Source organism: Alexandromys fortis, unplaced genomic scaffold (genome assembly GCF_014885135.2).
Source record: "Alexandromys fortis isolate MF-2015 unplaced genomic scaffold, M_Fortis_MF-2015_v1.1 scaffold_2_1_26212458, whole genome shotgun sequence".
In the NCBI taxonomy this organism is placed as follows: Eukaryota; Metazoa; Chordata; class Mammalia; order Rodentia; family Cricetidae; genus Alexandromys; species Alexandromys fortis.
The window spans coordinates 7,030,075-7,048,434 of NW_026067930.1; the positions used below are offsets into that span (position 1 = coordinate 7,030,075).

Here is an 18,360-nt window from a genome sequence, read left to right on the forward strand (position 1 = left end):
AAAAACACCAATGATAGCCTTTGCTGGAGAGGTTGTGGAGAAAGGGGTACACTCATCCATTGCTGGTGGGAATGCAAACTTGTGCAACCACTCTGGAAAGCAGTGTGGAGGTTTCTCAGGAAATTTGGGATCAACCTACCCATGGACCCAGCAATACCACTCTTGGGAATATACCCAAGAGAGGCCTTATCACACAACAAAAGTATATGCTCTACTATGTTTATAGCAGCATTGTTTGTAATAGCCAGAACCTGGAAACAACCTAGATGCCCTTCAATTGAAGAATGGATGAAGAAAGTATGGAATATATACATATTAGAGTACTACTCAGCAGTAAAAAACAAGGACTTCTTGAAGTTTGCAGGCAAATGGATGGAAATAGAAAACACCATCCTGAGTGAGGTAAGCCAGACCCAAAAAGAGGAACATGGGATGTTCTCACTCATATTTGGTTCCTACTTCTTTATTATTTCCTGTTTGGTCTCAAATCTGGGACAAAAGGCTGAGGTACCTATTTAACATTCCAAAGTGAATTCTGGCCACCAGGTTCTCCCAGCATCCCTAAGTCCCAACTTGTTACAGGGTCTTCCTGGATGGCATTACCTCCCCCACCCTTGCCCCCCCCCAACAGGCACACCAAACTTCTCAAGCCCAGGGGCTGGACTGCCCTTCCCTATATAATCCAACCATTTTAGTTATCTGGGCATCTCCATCTACTCTCCACCCTCCTGGCCTCTTGCTTTGGCTTTCCCCTTTCTCTCACCCAGCAGGATCTTGTCCACTCTGGAGGCTCCCAGATGCTCCTGCCTCTGGCTATGTTCTCCCCTCATCTACAATGAACTGCCTCCTCTACTTACCTACAACAGTTGTCTTCTCCTTTTCCAGTCACTGTCGTCCACAGAAACTTAATGATCTCATACTATTGCTCAGAATATTATCTGTGTTGATGGAACTTCTATCCAAATTTAGGAAAAATAAGTATTTTGTTTTTTTTTTTTGTGAATGCAGCATACTATTAGTATTAATTAGGTTAAGGGTTTGATAGTGTCAGTCAATACCTTTTTATGCTGATTTGCTATTTTCTTTTATAGCCTTAGTTAATGATCAATTATATTAACTTTTGGCAACTAACAATCTCTTGACTATCATATTTCCTTGGCTGATGAATGTTTTATGAGAAATAACTGGAAACTTAGAAAAAGTTACAGCTGCAGAGAGCATTCCTTGGTCTGGGCGGTGGTTGTGTTTCTGTCTGTTTGCTACAGGAGATTTCTATAAACAAAGCAGCTAACATGAGTGACTTACCTGACAGAGTCCCCTCTGAGTTAAAATCAAGGGGCAAAGGTCATATTCCTTCTTGGAGACTCCAGGGAAGAATATGCACCCACCAGCTTCTGTTCAGCCTCAGGCCACTTATATCTGTCTGTAGCCCCTCCCTCTATTCTCAAAGTCAGCAGTGTTGATTCATCTTTGCCTTTCCTACAGGACTACACATTCTCCGGATTTTCTACTGTGTGATTGTAATAAACCTACCAGATACTACAGAGGGTAATTTTCTCAACTCAATTCTTTACATTAACATATATGCAAAGTCCCACCTGCAATGTAATAAAGGTGACACACTTCCAGTGTGGGGGACCAGGGCCTGGACACCTTTGACAGCTACTACTCTACTGAACATAGCTGCTGCCACAGCAAACAACACTCTCCTAAAACATCACTGTTATTTTACAATTTTTAATTATGTGTTTATGTGTATGTCATTACACGCGAGTCCAGGTGCCCTTGGAGGTGGGAAAGTAGTTGTGAACTACCCAACATGGTAGTTCACACAGACCAACATGGGTGCTGGTAACTGAACTCAGTCTTCTTCAAGAGCAGTCCATGAAGTCACCTCTCTAGCCCCACAGATTTAAAGTTAGCATTATATAGTTCTTTTTGAGACAGGGTCTCACTATGTAATCATAGATGGCCTAAAACTTCCTGTGTAGATCTGGCTGGCCTAGAACTCACAGAGATCCACTTGCCTCTGTGACCCAACTGACTCACTTCAAAGGTTTAAATGTATATGTCATTTTAACCTTATTGCTATTACACTTGGTTAAGAAATTTCTATAGCATACTCTTTAAAAGTTCTTATAACAAATTGCTTAAAAGTATCTCAAAGAGAAATGCAAAGATTTCTATTGAGAAGATTTTGGAGTCATGAGTTCAAACAGAAGAAAATCCTAGCACTTAGAAAGGCAGAAGGCAGAAAATACCATCGTTCCTGATCTTTCACACAGACTACTGTTCTCACAGATGCCTTTACTCAGCCAAGCTCTGAAGAGCTTTTAAATCCTAAATCATCGTTCTCAACGAAGCTGAACCTGCCTAACTCATTCACAAACGTCACCACTTTGTTCATCAAATCTTCTTTAGCACCCAGGACACATTTTAGCACTCTGTCAGTACTCTGTGAACACCACTGAGCAAATGAATGCATGATGCTGGGAATTTATTTCTTGGAGAAATGAATATTTACCTAGCAACTATCTACTAGACATTGCGCAGAGTTCTTCCAATATGTGCACAACCCCATTTATATGGTGTTTACTAGTCAGCAGGAATGGCGCTCAAATCATGGCTGCTTATGGAAAGCTTCTGTAGAGTCAGTCGGAAAACAAAACTCCAGCTAGCTGACCTGCTCTGAGACCCTGTCTGGAAGATAATGAAGAGGTGTTTGTTCAGACACACCCTTTGTAATCGCTGCACAGGCTTCTGTGGAACCAGGTGGAGAACACATCACTGTTCCTACTTTCAGCGACAGTCCTTCCTGTTCCCAATAAAGAAAACTGCCAGCAGACAGAGACTTAGATGTTATCCAGTCCAAGAAACCGCCTGTCAAATTGTGCCTTAATTTGAATATGTAAATGAGCCTCTGAACAATTCTTTCTGAAGCTACCCTGCTTCCACACAGGAACTCGTGCCTGTTCTAATAGGTAGCTGCTATTTCCATAACTTACCCTGTCACAACAAGTAAACAGTAGGTCAGTGATTCAAATCCAGGAAGTAAGACTAGGTAAAACACTGTCATTTTAATCAGTGAAGTATTGACTCACCTTACCTGAGACACTTTTATCTCTACTACTTTGGCTAAGTTTAAACGCATAGTTTTTTTCCCTACATGCAAAAATATGTAAATAATATAATTACATGTCTAAGCTTAGCAGTACTAAGAACACCATCAATACTTTTTACTGATCATTTTTAAAAGACTGCAATTGGATCAAGTGACTATCTTTTTAACTTCATGATCAACATAAATTTGTGTTCCTGAGGTATAACAGTGTTTATAAGTGACAGATTAAGGAAGACAGGTAAGTTTTGGTGAGTAATTCCTACTCTTCTGTATGTCTTTTAGTTCCTGGTCTTCTACAGAACATCAAATAAAAACATCAGAGTAGGAAACAGGTGGTATAAAGTCGAGAGCACTATTGCTTTTAACTGTTCATCCTAGACCAAGTCACATAGAGAAGCTGTATGCAGGACAACCTGGGAGGCAACCTGAGCATCTCAGCAGTCACCAGTAGCAAGCACAGGCAAATAATTACACTCGCCAGAAGTAAGGCAAGAAATAGCCGAGGCACCGAGAGCACAGTGCCACAGAAGCGTAAGACGTTCTCTCCTCAACCCCCACAGCTATACGCGGTAGGTGGGGGAGCCGTGTGTTCCCATTTTGTAGATGAGGCTATTGAGATGAGGGTTCTAACATAAGACAGCTGCTACACAGAGGGTTGTGCCAGATTCCTAAGCAACCACACTTCAACTTCGCTGAACATCCTTCCTGAATGTCCATAATGCTGGGAACATATACTGTTGTATATTTAACAACAGAGAATGCCAAAGATAAAACTACAACCCATTTACTTAAAAATAAAGTAAAATCTATCATGAAAATATATTTGTAATTAATAACAACTGGGATAGAACAACAGCTACCAGCTGTGTGGTGGGCTATTAGAATAAAAAAATCCTATACAATTATTTAATGTAGGTGCTTCCCTTCAACCTATATCCTGAAATCAACACATCCCAAAGAAATTTTACCCCCAAATGCATTACCCACTGAAAGTAGTTATATCACAATCTATCTTACTAGGGCAAGTGGAAAACTAAATTCTTCCCCGACCCTCTTCACCTGGATGCTCTCTCCCTGCACTCTTCCTGTGGTCCCCGGTCACTGCGCTCTTCCTGCCCCAGTCTCCCTCACAGAGCTCTTAGCGTTAAGCGCTCACAGTGGCACTGTTAAGTTCAGGCACATCTACAAATACAACTTTCTTAAAAGGCCCACACCCCTGCTTGTCCTCCCCCCCTCTCCCTCCTCTCCTCGCACCTAAATCTAAGTATATACTATTCTTTCTTTAAAAATAAAAAATACTACAATATTACTTGTCCAAAACCAGCTGACCTGTTTGAACATGCCTAAAAAGGGGGGTGAGGATGGAGGAAAGAAATAGACAAGAGATGGAAGATAGAGTTGGGAGAACATCCAACAAATGCTCTGTCCGCCCAAACTTATTTCTCATACCCTTATATACCCAAGCAAAAGGGGAGGGCAAAAGACTTCCTTATCATAATACAAGGAACAAACAAATGTGATTACATCCTTAATTTTCACAGCATCCAGTAGCCACACCTTAGATTGAGCATCCAGTTATCTGACCTTGAGGATCAAGAATAGGTTTGAACTCTCTGACCTTAAGTCAAGATGGAATGGAGTCAAATCTGTGGGCTCTCACAATTACTTATGCCCTTCCTTTTACCAAGCAATATTAATTTTGTTTAAAGAGATTCCATGAATGTAAAACAGTATGAAAACTCTCATAAACCAACAGAAATACATCTTAAGACTGTATGACACAGAGGAAAGGCATGAAGAATTCTGCTAAGCAGAGGAGAGGGCGCCTGAACTGGCCTTCTCCCATAGCCACGCTGATGAATATCTTGCATATCACCATAGAACCTTCATCTGGCAATGGATGGAGATAGAGACAGAGACCCACACTGGAGCACTGGACTGAGCTTCCAAAGCCCAGATGAAGAGCAGAAGGAGGGAGAACATGAGCAAGGAAATCAGGACAGCAAGGGGTGTGTCCACCCACGGAGACGGTGGGACTGATCTAATGGGAGCTCACCAAGGCCAGCTGGACTGGGACTGAACGAGCATGTGATCAAACCGGACTCTCTGAATGTGGCTGACAATGAGGGTGGACTGAGAAGCCAATAATGACACCGGGTTTTGACTCTACTGCATGTACTGGCTTTTTGGGAGCGTAGTCTGTTTGGATGCACACCTTCCTAGACCTGGATGGAGGGGGGAGGGCCTTGGACTTCCCACAGGGCAGAGCACCCTGACTTCTTAGGACTGGAGAGTGAGGGAGGGAAATGGGAGGGAAATGGAAGGAGGTAAAGATTTTTAATAAATAAGTAAATTAAAAAAAGAAGAAACCAAAAAAAAAAAAAGAGTTCTGCTAAGCAGACCTTCAAAAACTGTACAGTCAAGGTTTAAAGTTGGGGTTTGAAAAGCAACACATTGCCTTGCTCAGACAGCCCGTCACACAGTCCACAGTGTGTGTGGAAAGGAACCTCTTCCCTACATGCTCACCCAGCGTGACATCTGTCACTGCTATGAGTGGCTGATCCGAAGTGCTGCTGTAGTCTTTCTCAGCACTATTAAGCAGATGGCAGCGCTAAATCCAAATGATGTCGTACATCTCCCTGGTGGACTCTGTTTTCATACACTACCATTATTCTACAAGTCCTCGGTGATAAATCTCATGTATTCTCAAGAACATTAAACAGTGAACTGACAGTGGCAATTGATTTATCACCATGAGCCTGCCTTTGCCCCTAGTGTGTTCCCATATACTTGTGGAGGAAAGGCATAAAGACTGCACGTGTAACAACTGTTCAGGTATTCTCTACATTTATTGCAACGCCTCCAACCATCTCCATACACACACCCTATATTTACCATGCATACAAGAAGAACTGGACTAGGGTTTGGCAGGAGCCATGTGACTTCTTTAGGTCACCAAGGCCTGAGAATAGCATGAATAGCTCTCCTTGTAGCAAGGTCCTGGAGACCCTGACCCACTTGACAAAGACCTGTGGACAGTGGGCTGCATTATTTTGGGCATGACGCCGGGAGCATGTGCGCTGCCTGTTCTCCTTGCTTTTACCATGTTACCATCTTGCTGGTCTGAATGAGTCACAGTAGGTCATGAAGTTTACATATTAGTATAATTGTTCTGCAAAGAATGTTTTTAGCCACAAGAGTCTTAGAGAAATGTTCTTAAACAGATGATGTCAGGAGTTAGTGGGAACAGTCTAGAGTCAGGGAATGAAGAAGATCACAGAAACCCGCAGTTCCCCCATTTCTAGTAACTGTGTCAATGCCATAGCAAGTTAAGAGAGACAGACATAAGAACAAGGGATAAACAGTGCCAACTATTAAAATTAACCTTTCAAGTTATGTTGCTTATACGATACAAGAAAAAACCTGGTATCCCCAGAGAAGGTATTTCAAAATGTAGAATGAACTGGTCCAGCTTCAGCTGGTGAGTTGTGAGAACCCAGACCCTAACAGATGAAAACATTAACCATTAGAGACGAAACTGCATGACACTGTAACTACAAATGCTGCCAGGTGGGCACCTGCTCTACTTGTAGGTGTACCTCCTCAGAAAACTTCCTTTGTGTTTTTTTAATACTGGTTATGCTTCTAACAATAGAAATACAAATCAAAAAGAAACTGGAGGGCAGAAGGAGAAAGAGGCAAGGAAAAAATTAGGAAGTAAAATCTAATTGTGAAACTGTTCATGCAAACCATTGATGCTGTATAAATAAAGACAGGCCAGGCTCTCCAGGGCCATGTGTTTGAACAAAAGTGGTCACAATTTCTTCATGGTACCAACTTCACACAGCCTTCCCAGGTCATTGAACCTGTCTGGAACAAGTCTTCCAGCAGGGATTATTCTTGAACTAGACAGGGATGCAGTCCCTGTCTCAGTATCTCCTTCTAAGATTAAGGACTTAAAGTCAAGTCAATGACGAGTTTGAGAGCACCTGACACACTAGCCAGCACTTGGTAGGTTTGTCATACATTAGGTTCTCTCCAACTTCACTAGTAAATATTGGGAGAAAATCCTTTTCTTTCTTGTTTAATTTAAAGAATTTCCTGATAGAGCCTCAGAATTTCTTGGATCATTTTCAGTGTAATGAAGGTGCCTTGTTAACTAAGCGATGCAACAGAAGAGGAAGCTGACAGTGGCTCTGGGGCTCTTGGGGGACTCCCAGTCAGCTGCTGCACTGTTGCTGCTCCATCACTGGGGGCTGGATTTGTCACATCTCAGTCATTTGCACTTTACTGACAAGAATATGCCACTATCAAGGAGAACTTCGTCAGGTTTCTGCCTTGCCAGGGACAAGGGGCCCCATCCTCATCTCTGCTTCCTGGCCACCTTGCCAGCACCTCTGCATGTCCACACTCCATCCACCTCCAAGGCAGGGGACAAATGAACCCTCAAGTCACAAGCTGCAGGGAGCCTTTGTTCATTTCCAGCTGCTTTTTAGACATCTTGCTAAAGTGACAGCTTAGATAGAGCCTCTGTACCTATTATTGGCTGTTAGGAATCTTCTATTCTTGCCTGGCCTGCCTCCTGCGATGCCAAATCCCATGGCCACAGTCTATGACGCTTCCTTGTTGTACTTTGGCAAGTGTCATTGACTTCCTTTATTAGGTTTGTCACCCTGGTTTTTCATCACCAACCACCCCACCCCTTCTGCCTTTTCCCCCCTATGGAGTTTTCCATTAAGAATTAAGGAAATCTGTTGGTCTGGAGTATTAATTTCGGTTGGGATCTAGCTTTTCTCAATGTCTACTTCAGACTGTTTCAGTATGTGTTGATAGTTTTTAATGTTCAATTTGGTTCCTTCAAAAAAAAAATCAAATACTATGTGAAAAGTGTTTAATGGGCTGGGATTCCACATGCAATGGATCCCACCACTGGATATAAAAACATCTGGCGACAATTTGTAAAGCAATCTACAGATTCAATGCAATGCCCATCAAAATCCTAGCAAAATTCTTCACAGATCTCGAAAAAATGGTAATCAACTTTATATGGAAAAGCAAAAACCCCAGGATAGCCAAAACAATCCTGTATAATAAAAGAACTTCTGGGGGCATCACAACCTCTGACTTCAAACTCTACTACAGAGCTACAGTACTGAAAACAGCCTGGTACTGGCATAAAAACAGACAGGAGGACTCATGTAACCGAATCAAAGACCCAGACATTAATCCACACACCTTCGAACACCTGATTTTTGACAAAGAAGCAAAAAATATCATAGAAAAAAAAGAAAGCATATTTAACAAATGGTGTTGGCATAACTGGATATTAACATGTAGAAGAATGAAAATAGACCTATATCTATCACCATGCACAAAACTTAAGTCCAAATGGATCAAAGACCTCAACATAAAGCCAGCCACACTGAACCTTACAGAAGAGAAAGTGGGAACACTGGAACGCATTGGCACAGGAGACCACTTCCTAAATATAACCTCAGGAGCACAGACACTGAGAGAAACAATAAATGGGACCTCCTGAAACTGAAAAGCCTCTGTAAGGCAAAGGACACGGTCAACAAGACAAAACAACAGCCTACAGAATGGAAAAGATTTTCACCAACCCCACATAGGACAGAAGGCTAATCTCCAAAATATAGAAAGAACTCAAGAAATTGGTCGTCAAAAGAACAAATAATCCAATAATAAGGAGAACAGACCTTAACAGAGAACTCTCAACAGAGGAATCTAAAATGGCTGAAAGACACTTACGGAAATGTTCAACATCCTTAGTCATCACAGAAATGCAAATCAAAACAACTATGAGAGTCCATCTTACACCTGTAAGAATGGCCAAAATCAAAAACACTGATGACAACTTATGCTGGAGAGGCTGTGGGGTAAGGGAACACTCTTGCATTGCTGGTGGGAATGCAAGCTGGTACAGCCCCTTTGGATGTCAGTGTGGTGATTTCTCAGAAAATTAGGAAACAACCTTTCTCAAGACCCAGTAATACCACTTTTGGGTATATATCAAAAGGATGCTCAATTGTGCCACAAGGATATGTGCTCAACTATGTTCATAGCAGCACTGTTTGTCATAGCCAGAACCTGGAAACAACCTAAATGCCCCTTGACCAAAGAATGGATAAGAAAAATGTGGTACTACATAGCAGAAAAAAAGTAGCAACAGCTTGAATTCTGCAGGAAAATGGATGGAGCTAGAAAACATCATTTTGAGTGAGGTAACCCAGACACAGAAAGACAATTATCACATGTCCTCATTCATAAGTGGTTTTTAAACATAAAGCAAAGAAATCCAGCCTACAAATCACAATCCCAGAGAACCTAGACAACAATGAAGACCCTAAGAGAGACACACATAGATCTAATCTACATGGGAAGTAGAAAAAGACAAGATCTCCTGAGTCAATTGGGAGAGGGTTGGAGGAGAGGGGAGAGGCAGGGAGAAAAGCTGAGAAAAATGTAGAGCTCAATAAAAATAAATAAAATTAAAAAAAAAAAACAGGCAACATAGGTTCTGGGTTTGGTACACCGAAGTTGTGGGTGAATGAAAGCATTGTCAAAATTTTATCAAAAAGTTAATAGTATGTATACATATGATATTATAAGTAATTAGTTGCTAAATCTTATAGTAATAACGGCAATGGTGAGAATAGCAATATTAAATGAATAGTAGATTTAAATTTTATATTTCTTTAAAGATATAAATAATGTACATATTTTTATAAGTCTGGAAAAATGTAAATGTATTTCAAAAGAGATTTTTAAAAAGCAACATTCTTAAATGATGTAAAAACAAATAATCTTTTTCCAGTCAATACAAAAATACAAAAGAGTGAGGCTTAAGTAAGGCTCTGCTGATTAAGACAATTCAGATCTAATAAAGCAAGGCTACAAGACACAATTTTTAGGATTTCCAAAAGTGTTCAATATCAGGGGTTTTCAATGTTTTATGGGTTAGGTTTTTAACCTCTGACATAATACCTCTCAAAACAACTTAAGGGGACAGTGGCTTAGCTTAGACGACTGTTCAGAGCTTTTGGTCATCACTGGGCCCCCATGGCAGGCAGCACATCAAGACAGCAGTAGCCTGTGAGGAGGATGATTCTACCTGATGGTAGCAGAGAGCCAGAATGGGGACATGGACAGGATGCTCCCAAGAACCTACCCACAATTCCTCATTTCCTCTAGTGAGGCCCCACCTCCTAAGGTTCAAAGTCTGCATGAGCAGCCACGGCATAAAAGCCTTCTGAGGAAAACACCAACACCAGAACATCAAGAATTGGGAATACAAAGGCGATTAGTAAAACCAGCTGAAATCAAACAAGGGAGGAAGGAGGATGAAATATGGGCCAAGAGGGCCTTACACACTTGGTGGGCCCTGAGTTGAATTTCAGACAAGCTCTCTGAACCTATGTAAATGATGGCATCTCAAGGTTTAGTTTGCTGACACTAGAGGTATTCTGCTTCATATCAGGCTCCTAACTTTTAGACAGATGCTGCACATGCATCATAGTATAGTACCTATGTGGCATGCGTACCCTCCCCTTAAAGTTCTATTCTGAACCCCTGGGCCCCAAAACCCCTAATCATGACTGTGACTGAAGACAGGACCTTTACAGGAGTAGTTTAAGTTGAAATGAAGTCTAAGAATGGGTTCTGATCCACTCTGATCAATGTTCTCCTAAGACAAACCTTGGATACACAAAGACACCAAGGATGTACTCACACAGGAAATACACTGTGAGGATCCAGAGGACACACCTGCCAATCAGAGAGGAAGACTCTGGTGGAAAAGGACCTACTGACATGCTGACTTTGAGACTCACTTTCAGAACTGTGAGAAAACAGTACTGTAGTATTTTATTACATACTAGTAGAAAGAAAAAAACCATTTCTTTGGACAACTGCACAAAAAAAGCAATCTCATTTTAATTTACTAAAAAGCAGCAGGTTACATAAGTCTATTCTATGTCATGCAGACCAAGGTTCACTGGCTTCTGTTTCACAGTTGAATGATGCTTGGCAACTAATCTAATTGTTTGAACCAGTTTCTTTTCCAAGAAGTGCATGTTCCACATGGCTAGGCTCCTTCTGCACTGCGCATGCATACAGGTCTCATGGGTTTTGCTCCTGGGTACGGTCAGCTGAAGCACTGGAAACCTCACTTCAGAGAAGGTGGCTGCACTGGCCTGTAAGCTGTTTCCTTTAGCGAGTCTTTCCTGACACTTACGGGTTTATATTTATAGTGCTGCCGCCTCTTAACTGATTTTGCCCCTAGCTATGCTAAGCATCTGCCAATCCAGCTTCTCTATACTACTGGCTAATTAATTTCTCTAGATTCAAGTCTAAAAACGCCATTCTCTCAGCTCCCTATTGCTTCCAAGTCTTACGTTTCAGCTCCCAGAGAGAATCTTCTATCCGAGTTACACTATGAATGCTACCCACACAAGGTATTTTGCTGTTGTTTGGTGTCTCTTGTGCCTGCCTTACCTTGGTAAGAAGTCCTTTCCCTAACCATCATCTGGGAACTCTCCTTTATTCTCTCAGATATATTCATAAATTCCAAACTGGAATTTTATAGTCTTTCCAAGAAAAACATGAAACTTCTCAGGCTTCTCATAATAGCTTACAATTAAGTATTTACATCTGTTTCCTTATAGCCAGTGAGCGTTCCAGCGACCGGCTCTATGACGGCTCTATGAGTCTCAGGCCTCAAACACTAAGAGCAGTGTCGAGCATACGGCAGACATTCAAGAACCACTGACTGAAGAATGACAAAGGAGTGCCTCCCATTGTATTTACGTATTACCACAACATTTCAACTGAAAAGATCACAAGCTCCACCAGCCCAGACCCAACTCTGGCCATTGTCCTTTAGACTGAATGAGTCACGCGGGCAATGGTTTAAACTCCAGTAAACTCCTATCCTGATTTAGACTACAGTAAGTCACTTGCCTTCATTCTGTCTGCGTACCAAAGACTCACTGTGACACTACTGCCCTATTAGTAAGGGCTTTAAATCTGGCTCTTTAAGGCAGTTCAGGAAACACTCTGGACTGGAGTCTTGCATGGTGGTGGACTAAATAAAAAAACAATGTGTTTGTTTTTCTCCTCTATTACCTATGGTAACTATGCAGGATGGGACTGGTACCCATGAAAAAACAAAGTTTTTCAAAGGCCACTTCCATCCCCTTGACACATGGCCTCCTGGTGCAGACCCAGCATCCTCCAAGTTCTTTCCTGTTGCCTGTTTCAGACTTCTTTCTAGGCCACCTCTGTATCTTTGTGACTCCCACTGACCCGCAGAACAACTCACTCTAACAGGGACCCACATACACCACACTAGAATGGGACCCAGAATTTCTCTCTAGTAGGTTCCTCACAATCACACTTAGCCAGGACCCAGAGTGGCAACAGAAACCACAAGACAGACCTAACAAAAAGGAGACCAGGTAACTACACCAAGAAAGAATTCAAACACCAGAACTCCAGACGCCTAGATCAGAAGTACATTATTTATATCTTTAAAGAAAGATGAACAACCAAGGCAGTATGTCTCCTCCAGAAACCAACAGACCTATTACAATAGGCCCTGAGAAAGTCGTTAAGCTGAAGCACAAGACAAGAACTTCAAAACAAGAACCATAAAGAAGACTTGAATAGAGCCCTTAAAGAAGATCATGAAAGCACAAACAATGGAATGAAATAAAGAAAACAATTCAAGACATGAAAATAGAATTTAACAAAGAAATAGAATCACCAAAGAAAACACAGACTGAGATAAAACTGAAAATGAAAGACAGGCTGTCAAACAAACACTTCAGAGGAATCTTCCCCATTGACATAAAAGAGAGTCTCATGCCTTGACGATGGGGTAGAATAAATGGATAATTCAATTGAAGAAAATGGTGTGTGTGTGTGTATTTAAAAACTCCAAACACAAAATATCCAGGAAATCTAGAATATTTTGAAAAGACCAAACTCACAGATAATAGAGATAGAGGGGAAAAGAAAAACAAAGTCAAAGGCACAGAAAATATTTTCAATAAAATCATAAAAGAAAATTTACGTAATTTAAACAGAGGTGCCTTTATCAAGATATAAGAAACATACAGAACATAAAATAGTCTAAAAAAGAAAGTCCAGTCAGTGTGCACTGATTTTGTGTATTAATTTTGAATTCTCCTAATTTGCTTAGTAGTTTCCTGGTGAAGTTTTTAATGACTTCATATATAAAATCACTCCACCTGCAAATCAAGACACTTTGACGTTTTCCTTTCCTGTTTCAATTCTGCTTTCCTTCAGTTGTCTTACTGCTCTAGTAAACATTTCAAGGTTTTTATTGAATAGGTGTGGAGAGAGTGGATAGCCTTGTTTTGTTCTGGATTTTAGAGTGAGCTTGCTGTAAATTCCCTTTATCCTGTTGAGATGTATCACTATAACTATAGTTTCTCCAAGACTTTTAACATGAAGGTGTGTTGGGTTTTGTCAAGGGCCTTTTCTCCAACTAATGAGATGATTATGTGGAATTTATCTTTCAGTTTCTTTTTCGTGTGGATTACATAACCTTTTTATATGCAAATACAATTAGACTGAAAAGGAAATTAGGGAAACAGTACCTCCTTTTTTACAATCACCTCAAAACATAACAAAAACTAAAACAAACAGAAATCTTGGAATAACTGTAACCAAGAAAGCAAAAAAAAAAAAAAAACCAACCTTGTATAATAAAAGTTTTAAGATATTGAAGAAAGAAACTTGGAAAGACATCAGAAGATTGAAATACGTTTCATGCTCATGGATCCACAGGATTAACACAGTGAAATGGTCATCCTAGAAAAGCATCTAAAGGGCGGGAGATGGCTCAAAGGTTAAGAGCACTGACTGCTCTTCCAAAGGACCTGAGTTCAATTCCAAGCAACCACATAGTGGTACACAAACATCCTTAAGGAGATCCGGTGCCTTCTTCTGGCCTGCAGGCATACATGCAGGCAGAAGACGGTATACATAATAAATAAATAAATCTTTAAAAAACAAAGCATCTATAGATTCAGTGAAATCTCCATCAAAATTTCAACAGAATCAAAAAAACAGCTGCTGTAGGTCTCAGCATTCCTGACGTCAAGTTACGCTACAGAGATGCAGTAATATAAACAGCATGGTATTAGCATGAGAACAGACATGCCGAATAATACAACCAAACTGAAGACTAAGGAAACCTATGAACACAAGAGTTTTTGCAAAAAAAAAAAAAGCCAAAAATACACACTGGAGGAAAGACAGTATCTTCAAGCAATGGTAAAGGTCAAACTGAATGGTTGCATATTGATCAACTTATAAAAAACTCAAATCCAAGTCGATCAAAGATTTCAACATAAAACCAGATGCACTGAATCTGATAGACAGGGAACTCGGCAACAGGCTTGAATTCATTGGCACAGGAAAGGAATAGGACGCTCGCCGATAGCACAGACACTAAGACCAACTAATAAACGGAACCTTATACTGCTAAAAATCTTTTGTATAGCACAGGACACCATTATTCAAGCAAAGCAGCAGCCTACAGAATGGGAAAAGATCTTTACCAAATATACATGTGACACGGGGATAGGATAGTATCTAGAATATATAAAGAGCTAAAAACATATCAAGAAAACAACAATTAAAAAATGGGATATAGAATTAAGTAGAGTTCTCAAAAAGGTAAAAAAATAAATGTTTAGAAACACTTAGAAAGTGTTCAATATCCTTAGCTACCATTGAAATTCAAATCAATACTTTGAAACTTAATTTTATACCAATCAGAATGGACAAGATAAATAAAACCAATGACAGATCATTCTGAGGAGCATACAGAGTAAGGGGAACACTCATTCATTGCTGCTGGGACTGTAAATTTGTTCAGTTGCTATGGAAACCAATCTGGCAGTTCCTCAGGAAAGTGGGAATATATCTACCTCAAGATCCAGTTATACAACTCCTGGGCGTAAACCCAAAGACTGTATCTTACCTCATCCACGTTCATAGGTGCTCTATTCATAATAGCCAGAAACAGGCAAACAGCCTAAAGTGAGTAATGGAAATGTGGCATATTGACACAATGGAATATTGTGCAACTGCTTTGAAAAATAAAATTATGATAAATGGAGAAAAAATTATCCTGATGAGATAACCCAGATCTAAAAAGGCAAATGAATATTGCCTGTTTTTTCTCATACGTGAATTTTGTTTTTAACTTTAGACGTGTGCTTCAAACTAATAACCACAAAGGTTAGGTAGCTAGTAAGGGATTGAGTATGCAAGTGGCAAGGGAATACAGTCTTACAAAAGGAGATAAGGCAGAAACCAGACTACAAGGATTGAATGGAGAGCAGGGTGGGTGGGCAGCCGAAAGGAGGGCATTCAAGGAGGGAAAATTAACAATAACGGTCTTTTGAAAAGCCATATGGAAACATTATACTGCAGAAGCTTCCTAAAATATATGCATATGTGAAAGGAATCAAAGAGTAACAGAAATAATAAAAGAGATGATAACCCAACTAGACATCTTATGCTACCAAATAAAACCTGCAGTGCCAGGAATTAGTTGCATCTTATTGCCCTATGGAAACCTCCATACATAAAAGACTATCAGCAAAGCAATTACTTACTCTCCATAACCTGATAGTAAGGCCCTACCTCTATCAACAATTACATATGTTATTGATCACAGAGAAATCCAGCTGGTGCCCAAATCAGAAGCCTCACTCCAACTAACTAATGTTCATGTTGCTATAAGATTTTACATACTACCAGAGGAGAAAACTAATCGTCAGTATTGCCCAGACACAAACTCTGACACCCACAACAGCAACCTGCTTGCGAGATATATTGTTGCTCTACTGGCACAAATGTTGTAGGATTAACCAATCACTTTTTAATTGGCTTTAAACTCTACATGGCGGACAATGAGGGCTGCTGAGAAGCCAAGAACAATGGCACTGGGTTTTGATCCTACTGTATGTACTGGCTTTGTGGGAGCCTAGGCTGTTTGGATGCTCACCTTCCTAGACCTGCATGGAGGGGGGAGGACCTTGGAATTCCCACAGGGCAGGGAACCCTGACTGCTCTTTGGGCTGGAGAGGGAGGGGGGAGGGGTGCAGGGGAGAAGGAGGGAAATGAGAGGCGGAGGCGGGGAGAAGGAAGAAATTTTTAATAATAAATAAATAAATAAATAAATAAATAAATAAATAAATAAACTCTACTGCATGACCCAGGAGCCCCTGAGCCAGAAGTGACCCAAATGCCAGTTGGAACTGACAAGAAAAAGGGAGTAAGCAACCAACACTCAGATTCAGCTATGATGCCTACCAACCACAATAATGACCAGTTAGTCACAGTAACCCTAAGGGTGCAGTAGTGGCACACACACTTTGGCAGTAACCAACAACTCTGTAATTGGAATTAAGACCTGCTCAACAAAAGGGAAATCATGTCTGGTACTGGAAACCTAGCAAACTACCCATGGCTAGTGAAAACATAGATCACGGAAGAAAACCTACAACCATAATTTTACTAAATCAGCATAATCCCTAACTACACTCTAAATATTTGTTCTTATACCCAATAAGTGTAGTTCTTACTCCTTACCAAGAGATGGGAAACATTCCAGAAAACCACAACCAATTAAAATGCAGAGTTGTGAAGTATGCCCCAATGGATACATCTGCAAAACAACTTCCACACCTAAGGGGACACCGCAGAAGATGGGGTGGAAATATTTTAAAAGCCAGGGGATCAGGGAGTATCTCCTAGAATTGTCAGCAGAGACACACCTAAAGTATCACCAACATTACTGCCTAAACATGAGACAAACAAGGACAAAAGTGGAAGGCCAAAGTGAAGTAGGGGAAAGACCACAATGTCTCAACCCTATACCAAGAACTATAGGTAACTAAGTCATGCTATGAGTTGGAGACATGGTTGTCCTATGCTAAACTGTCAGCCCTGGGAACACGCAAGTAACATTAAACAGACTGAGTAGGTTATATTTAGGAATAAGAACATATGTGTGTGTGAATTTCTATAATATATTAATTATATTTATATATACATGTACATATGTGAATGTAACAACAATTCATGAAAAAAGAGGCCATCAATTTGAAAAAAAGCAAAGAGAGGTTGGTTATATGGGACAGGTTGGAGGGGAAAAGGGGAAAGAGAGAAATGATGTAACAATTAAATTATGATCTCAAAACTAAAATAAAAAATATACCTTTTCATGAGATGAAACCAAAATCTAACAGTGCTAAAATGGCCAAGAAGCTTAGACTAGGTAAGTCTATGATCTGCTAAGGATGACTCCTGATATACTGCTATACCTATAGGTCAGTGCATTATTCAACCTCATCAGAAAAGTATCTTCTTACAGCAAAGACTCGTGAATGGACAATGTGCAGAGAGTGACAGGCTCTGGAGCACTCCGTCCTAAATGGGATGTCTTTATCAAACCCCTTCCTTCAAGGCTCAGGGATCTATATGGAAAAGGAAGAGGAAAGATTGTAATAATCAGAGATGGTGCATGACTCCAAGGAAACAGTGTCTTGCAGATAGGAAAGAACCAGTATACAAATGAGCTCATAAATAGTATGGCAGCATACGCAAAACACACAAGATCCAAAACGTGTGTGCATGCAATTTGGTTTCACTTTGCTTTTTTTTTTTCTTATTGGCTTTTTGTTTGTTTTGTGGGGAGAATCTGAGAGGAGTTTGGAAAGAACATGATCAAAATGTATGAAGAAAATTTTTATAGAAAAATGTATGCTAACTAGAAGCGAGAAAACAAAGAGCCACAAGTATTAGCACACTAGAACATTTCCATACTCAGATCATCACACAGATCAAGCAAACACATGCAACAGCCCGAGATTCTAGTTCTAGATGGGTGTGGAGCCAGTACTAATAAAGGAGTACAGGGAAACCCTCCATCTGACTGTGGACTGATCAATCTCTTTGTTGTTTAGTCTCCTCTTCCACAGACATAGTGTCTATCTTATAAGAGGATACACTTCTTATAGGATATGTTCACTTGGCCTGGGTGACAGGGTCAGACAGAAATCACACACCCGGGAAGTATTATGAAGATGCATGTGCTTCACTAGGACACTTCATACTGAAACACTTGGGAATATTCATGTGTTTAAGTAAAGTTGAGAAATGCCTGGTTGTAAAGA

General features: G+C 40.5%; 1 protein-coding gene across 3 annotated transcripts in view; it reads right to left on the reverse strand.

Moving 5' to 3' along the window:
• Khdrbs3 (KH RNA binding domain containing, signal transduction associated 3) overlaps positions 1-18,360 on the reverse strand; it is a 137,396-nt gene that overhangs the window by 22,462 nt on the left and 96,574 nt on the right. For 2 of the 3 annotated variants that reach the window (XM_050145278.1, XM_050145281.1), the window contains exon 8: positions 17,557-17,661. The exons of the other annotated variant lie outside the window; for it this stretch is intronic. In XM_050145278.1, coding sequence (XP_050001235.1) covers positions 17,557-17,661 — 105 coding nt within the window. The remainder of the gene's footprint in view (positions 1-17,556; positions 17,662-18,360) is intronic. 3 annotated transcript variants of the gene reach the window in all.